Source organism: Arachis ipaensis, chromosome B9 (genome assembly GCF_059453495.1).
Source record: "Arachis ipaensis isolate K30076 ecotype BB chromosome B9, ASM5945349v1, whole genome shotgun sequence".
Classification (NCBI taxonomy): Eukaryota; Viridiplantae; Streptophyta; class Magnoliopsida; order Fabales; family Fabaceae; genus Arachis; species Arachis ipaensis.
Genome location: NC_142444.1, coordinates 156,945,018 through 156,951,936, shown reverse-complemented (window position 1 = coordinate 156,951,936; position 6,919 = coordinate 156,945,018). Strand labels below are relative to the sequence as shown.

Here is a 6,919-nt window from a genome sequence, read left to right as displayed (position 1 = left end):
CATTTGGGTATCCAATTTAAATTTTTTTTTTGTGAAAGGTATTTACACGTTTCTTTTTCTTCATATAATAACTATAGAAAATGTATTCTAATTATTGGCAAAAAGGAAATATATAAATATGTATTCTACCATGATCAAAAAATTATTTAAGTTTAAAATTTTTAAACTTTTAAATTCACTTAGTCATTCATTTCTTCTTCCTTTTACTCCTAATATGTCCACCTCCTCTTTTTTTTTTTTTTAATATTAATAAGTTGGAAAGAAAAAATTCCAAGCAATATCATTCCATTTTAAACCCTTAGCGTGTAAAAGTGATGACATCTATTAGAATTAAAGAAAATCAATTATATTAATATATGAAGTTAGAATAAATAAACAAAAAGCATACAGATACAGGACTATTGTTGAATAAACAATAGAGATGTATCGATGTACAATTTGAGCATCTGAGGCCTCTGCTCTGCTGCATCTAATTAAAGGTGGCATGATTGAATCACTAAATTAATTAATTGTTCAATATCGAAAGCAGGTGCAAGAAAAGGGTGATGATATCTTGATAGATGGCGATTGCACCCCAAACATACTCGTCATAGTCGTAAACTTTGATGAGATTATTCGTGTCAAATACGATGTAACCACACATTAACAGTGCACCAAGACCACTGTATATCATCCTTCCGATTGGCCCCAAAGGGTGAATCATCTAAATACATAAAAACCCAGTCATTAGATTCGGGAAAAATTAAAATAAAATTGGGAAGAAATATACTCGAAAATAAGTGAGAGTAATTTAATTTACTTGAATGATTGCGAAAAATAACAAGACCATTGAAGCAGCAAAGAGGAATGGACCAAGGAAACTGAAATCGTGGCCTCGTTTAACCGCCCAAAATGTGTATGCCGTGAGGCTAAGAACCACCGCACCCGTCAGTAATATAGCCTCGAACACGATTGGCCCTGTACAGACATTCGTTAAAATTAATTACAACTGTATTTGAGTTTTTACCTTAATTTATTAATTAAAAAAATTAGTTCGCACAAATTTCTATGGAAACTTGTATGCTGTCTTTAGATAATAATTTAATTAAATTTGTCAAATTATTTAACGATTCTCGATTCATATACCTTTGGAAAAAGAAGTAAAGAAGCCGACGCCGACAGCAGTGGCGATGGTATAGATGGCAAGAAGGATGAGATTGACGGGGTGTTTCTTGTAATATTTGCTCAATGCAAATAGAATGATTATCGTAACAATTAAGGGGATTACGATCATAAGGATGAGGAAAACGAGGTTGGAGCGAATTGTATCCTTAATTTTTGGGAAAATGAAGTAGATGGATGAAACGAGAGCGGTTAGAAGCAGTTGACATGCCACAATAATATAAACTTTCCGAATAAACCCCCATCGTAGCTCCGGTGACTCTATCATCCCCGGATACAACTCATTACCACTATTCATCCCCTTCCCATAGTTGTAGAACCCTGCTTCAATGTCACCACCACCACCCTTTCCATGATGCTCATGATGATGATGATGATGGCCACCCATCTTCTTCCCTTCCCTTCTTGCAATTAATTAATGCACAAACGTAACACACAAAGTTACGTTGATAATAAAACTAAGGGTTTGTGTTTTTGTTGCAAAGGAAGGGAGAATATAAAATAGCACCATCAACATCTATATAGTGTGTAATATGCACGCATATATATAGAAAGTTGTTTTTATTTGTTAATTGTGGCCATATTGCACGTGAAGATTTCGTGACACGTAGGATGTGGATCTTGACTATGTGGTTTTATATACTATATATAGCTTTTTCTTTTTCCTGCTAGATTTTCTCAAACCGCGTATGTATATAAGCAATGTACAGCTACAACAACTCTATAAGCAGGACATGCTTATTTTCATAAGACCCTACTTTACCCCAAGATTGAATAGTTGTCAAGTTTCGGTTTGTTCAGAATTCAGATAATCTAATAAATTCAGACTTAAAATAGGATTATTTATTTTCTTAATTTGTATTTTGGAATGTAGGTACATACTATACATGTGTGTTTCTAATGTTGGTCACGCTATTAAATATAGCACAATTACTTGGCTTGTGTCATTTACATACTAAAATTGTTTTCGGAGTGATTCATCCTTCCCGAACGCAACATACAACTATTTGTTGTACTGCGCTCTCCAAGATGTTCTGGACCACTAGACGATGGGGGCCTACTTTTTCGACCGCCGTTATGCTATGTTTTTAGTATAAACAATTTTTTTTTTAATTGTCAATAGATTGGAATGATATGATTCGTTCAGAAGGATCTCCCTCCGAACCATCCAGATCCCACGAGTGAATAGAAAGTTAGATCTACATTGGATCTCACCTGAATCGCTCCATCTATTCTCTTGAGAAAAAATTTGGTTTCAAACTCCGGTTCGAACAGAAGAAGTACGTCATGCTAATGTATCTTGGATGATCCACATCTGAGAGTCAGGCACGGATGAGTATATGTTTATAGGCAACTAACTCAATTGAAAATAGAAAAAAAATGTAAAAATAATAAACTGAAAGTTAAGTCAAAATTCAACAATAATTATGATATACTAGTACTCGTTGATGTTCTAATTGAACATTTCAATGAAAGTGAATAGTATAAGTTGGGAGAAGCAACATCATGCTCTAATTATTCAATATATATAAGGGTGAAAATTCAAGTTGTTGACAGATAAAAGTTGTTAGATGACAATTTAATTAAATACGTCACGTGAACTTAGACCCTATATAAATTCAAATGGCATGCATATGATCACTACCGATTAGTCGTTTTTATGGAGCTACAATAATTTGGCGATGTTGTTGAACATATAGTAGACAACCAAACATCATTAATGGACCATAGCTTCTTTTTTTCATGGGAATAGGCAATCCTTAGTTGTTGTTCATTTGTACTATCATACAAGACAGCTTTGCCAGGCCAAAACTTCCACCTAACTCATTTCTTCCTCTGCTTTAAGTTTTACGAACGAGGAGTGTTAGGGGACCAATAATTTTTGTGTTTTGTAATCATCAATTGGTCATCAATAGTCTTTTTAATAATGTGAGATTACATCCAATGGTGGTCACAAAACACTTTCCTTTATGAACTGATAGGACATTTCCGCAGAATTTTCGAAAATAGATTTCACGCATACACCATAGCATATCCAAACATGACAGTAAACAACAACAGAAAAATGGTGCATACACATTGTCACTTTTGTGTCACTATATTGTTTAGACGTTGTGGACGTTTTTTTTCTTTTGAGATAATATTTTTTTTCCGTGACTTGGCAGAGTTATGTCATGGACCCAGTTCACAAGAAAATAACGAGAAAATATATAAGATACTATAACAGTGTTGTAAAAAGTCATTCACCAGAAATTTGTATATTCAAAGAATGGGCCATGTAGTGAAAATAAAAGACATAGAAAATGGGATAATCTTCTGTGAAGTCATTAATTGGTTAAGACTGTGTACTCAAAGAATGGGCCAGGTAAGGGTGGTTATGTCTCATGACTTATGAATGATCAACTATATATGTAAACTGGCGCCATTGAAAAAGAATTAAGGGTTACATATAATATGTAGTGGTATCATCTTAATCAATTATTTCTTTTTCTAATCTAACCTGTTCTTTTTGACTCGGCTGTTTTGTCTGGATGGTCCAATAAAACAAAAAGAACAAAAAATTAGGGACCCCTTCAGTTTCAAAATTTTATTTAAATTAATTTATGTAGGAAGAGAAAAAAAAAATAAAAATAAAAATAATAAGAGCCCCCTCAAATAAATGTTCAATCAGTGATGAGATGAATAAAAGCCAGCCACATGTAATTATAAGCAGAAAAAAAATTAATTAATGGAAAGGATAGATAGAAGGAGGGAAATAGCATGGGAGAGACCAAGAAAAAATGATTCCTTGTTTATTTGTCTCCTTGGCCCTAAACATAGTGATATGCATGATTTATTTTTGTCCATTCCCACCCATCAACTGTAGTTTTCACTTTCCAAAATTACAATCCACACCCCCCTATGGAAAAAGTAGTAACAATTTCCCAAAATTATAGTCTTATTTAACCATTTCATTAAATAAATTTCCTTCCTTTTTCCATTTTTTTTTCTCTTTCTGAATTTACAGTTAAGCTCACATGATAATAGTACATGAACCTAAATCAAAGACAGGGTAGCTTACAATTAAGAATTGGATCATGATTGAGAAATTAAAAATATACGTAATAAATAAATAACCATTATATGTTTTTTAAAAAAATAAATATTATTTCTTCTTCCTTTTAGTCTTTCCATTACAGAAGAGTGAACCAATTCCGAAGAATCTTGCAGTTGCTTTTGGGATATATGATTGTGGTAGATTCAAAACAGGACTAATTCTAACACCATTAGCAGAAGATCCATTACTTTTCTTTAATGAAGGTTTCTGAGAAGAATTATAGAAATAATATGTACTTGAACTGGAAGAAGATGATGAAGATGAAGACCTTCGGCTCGAAACAGAGCACTGTTTCTGCAACCTCTGTTTCTGTGGCTCTGTTTGCTTCGGAATCGGAGCAGAACCAGTTGAGTTGCTTCGTGATAGAAACTGCAGCGAACGAATTAACCCATTCCCACGATTCGTATCGAAATTCAAGCTGCTACTTCTCTTGAATTGCCAGAAATACTTTGAAGATGGCTTCTCTTCTTCGTTCTCTGCATCATCGGATTCTGCGGATAAGAACTCCTTGAGCCTCTTCTTCTCTGTGAATCCTCCTCCAGTGCTTGAAGAACGAGGACGAGGACGAGGTCGATGATGGGGTAAGGGTTCACGTGGGGCATTTGAAACTCGCTTCACTTCCATTGGAACAATCTTGCCATTGGAGAAAAGCTCATCGGCTGAAGAGAGTTGTTCTGTTATGGAATTTGTGATGCAGAACACGAAATCGGAGCCGGTTGAGTCAAAGATGCAGAGGTCTGATCCAAGGTGGCGATTCTCCACGGGGACAGCACCTTCTGTGTTCTTGAGATCATGAGAGAATGAGATTCTAGGGCTGATTCCTGCGCTTGGTGTCTCAGAGCATACTTCTATTGCCATAGTTTCTTTCTTCACTCTCAAAACAGGGGAACCACTACCACTCTGTTTTTGTCACAGGTTTTTGGTGTTGGTTTCTTGGGATTTGAGGAGTAGCCGCGAAAAAGTTTCAAAATTTATGGTGAGTATTGGGTAAGGTGAGGGTGTTAGTTGAAATGGAAAAAAATAAAATTAAAAAAAGAAAAAAAAAAGAAAAAGAAAAATGTATATAGAGGTGTTTGGAGTCAAAGAGAGTGAAAGAGACAGTGTGAGAGAGAGAAAGAACAGGGGAAGGTTGTGGAATTATAGGGTTTGGAAGTCAGAAATTGCAGCTTTAGCTTTGGGGGGTGTGTGTGTATGAAGATGTTCCAAACCGAGAGGAACATTCATTTAAGCTTAGCATTGGAGGCTGATTCATCATACTTTTCTTTGAACTCTGTTTTTATGAGAAGAAAGGGTAAAGAGTAAGGAAAGGAAAGAAAAGAAAGGAAGGTAGAGAGAGAGAGTAAAGAGAGGCCAATCACCGAAAGCCTATAAAAGGATCTCTCTTTTCTTTCGTGGAGGTTCACCTTCCAAAGTCCAAAGAAGCCTTAGGAATCAGAGCACAAGATCTATTATTGTACATACTTATGCCATAATTAACTATTAACCTTATCTTAGACACAAAATGAAATTACTTATTACCTACATAATATAAAGTGGAAAACCTTGTGAACTGATTTATGTCAATTCTACTGATTAAAGTTATTATTATTATTATTATTATATTATCTTTGCTTTGTGAGCAAGATCTACAACTCCTACATTTTTCTTTTGTTTTTATGAGAAAAGAAAGGTAATGTGTAGGGATGATAATGACAAGTGGTATAGAGGTTGTAAACAGTGAAAGGAAAATTGATCGCTAATGATTGCAAGACAAATCTGATATTTATTATCCTCTTAAATAATTTTTTAATAAAAAAAATAATGTAGTTTTTCCCTTTTAAAAATTGTTGGAGAACAATAAAAATCAATCCGAAATTAGTATAAGATTATTTTATTTTATATTCATTAATTATTATTGAAACAATTTATAATATTAGATGTAATAATATTATACGAATAAAATTATAAATATTAAGTTAAATAAATTAATTTTAAATTATTATCTCTTTAATATTGTTTTTTTTTAGAGAATAATGTGAAAATATTACAACAATCTTATATCCAAAAACAAAACTTGAAAAGGTTGAATAACATGTTCCGAACATTTAAAATTAAAAATAATTAGCATTCTAAAAATGTTGTATTACTTTAAATTAAACTTTTTTTTCTTTTGAAAATATGAGAAAATTTTAAGAATAAGAAATTTTATTTTACATTGGCTAACACTTTTTGTCATTAACATAATATTTTTAATCTAGCAGTACAATAATATATTTTTATCCAACACTTTTTTTTGTATATTATTAACTGTTGTCAAAAAATAATTAATTTACTGAACTTCTAACATTACTAAAATATTTGAAAGAAATGGAGAGAAAATCTGTTGACTTTAGGTATCATTGATTAGATCAGACAAATGGTAATATAATCTTAATTATTCCCAAGTGTTCTTAAAAGACAGATTGTACAAACTGGGTAAGTTAATGACCAATCTGAGTACAATTATACTATTAATTTTCTAAATTTGCGTAATCATCATCATGAAGAAGGTACTTATCTTCAGTAATTGTTGTTTCCATTAGTACCACTAATGGTTCTTGCATTCTTGGATACTTGCAAGTTGCAACATTTTGATGTAGAACCTAACTCAGGCAATTTATGCTGGCCTTAGTGGTGAGAACA

The 6,919-nt window shown here is 33.0% G+C and overlaps 2 protein-coding genes across 2 annotated transcripts; both read right to left on the bottom strand.

Moving 5' to 3' along the window:
- Positions 1 to 324: 324 nt before the first annotated feature.
- Positions 325 to 1,660, bottom strand: LOC107617142 (protein LIFEGUARD 1-like). Its single transcript, XM_016318929.3, has 3 exons — positions 1,126 to 1,660; positions 800 to 957; positions 325 to 703 (listed from the first exon to the last, which is right to left on the bottom strand). The coding sequence occupies exons 1-3, from the start codon at positions 1,547 to 1,549 to the stop codon at positions 506 to 508; spliced, it is 780 nt and encodes a 259-aa protein (XP_016174415.1). The 5' UTR covers positions 1,550 to 1,660; the 3' UTR covers positions 325 to 505.
- A 2,625-nt stretch (positions 1,661 to 4,285) lies between these two features.
- Positions 4,286 to 5,634, bottom strand: LOC107616628 (membrane-associated kinase regulator). Its single transcript, XM_016318584.3, has one exon. It carries the CDS (start codon positions 5,114 to 5,116, stop codon positions 4,307 to 4,309), a length of 810 nt encoding a protein of 269 aa, XP_016174070.1. The 5' UTR covers positions 5,117 to 5,634; the 3' UTR covers positions 4,286 to 4,306.
- Positions 5,635 to 6,919: the final 1,285 nt, after the last annotated feature.

Excerpts from the sequence above, each read along its gene's own strand:
- LOC107617142 (XM_016318929.3), bottom strand. The coding sequence starts at position 1,549 with ATGGGTGGCCATCATCATCATCATCATGAGCATCATGGAAAGGGTGGT. Across the intron at positions 958-1,125 it reads CTTTACTTCTTTTTCCAAAG|GGCCAATCGTGTTCGAGGCT; the intron begins GTATATGAATCG and ends ATGTCTGTACAG. Across the intron at positions 704-799 it reads TATTTTTCGCAATCATTCAA|ATGATTCACCCTTTGGGGCC; the intron begins GTAAATTAAATT and ends TTATGTATTTAG.
- LOC107616628 (XM_016318584.3), bottom strand. The coding sequence starts at position 5,116 with ATGGCAATAGAAGTATGCTCTGAGACACCAAGCGCAGGAATCAGCCCT.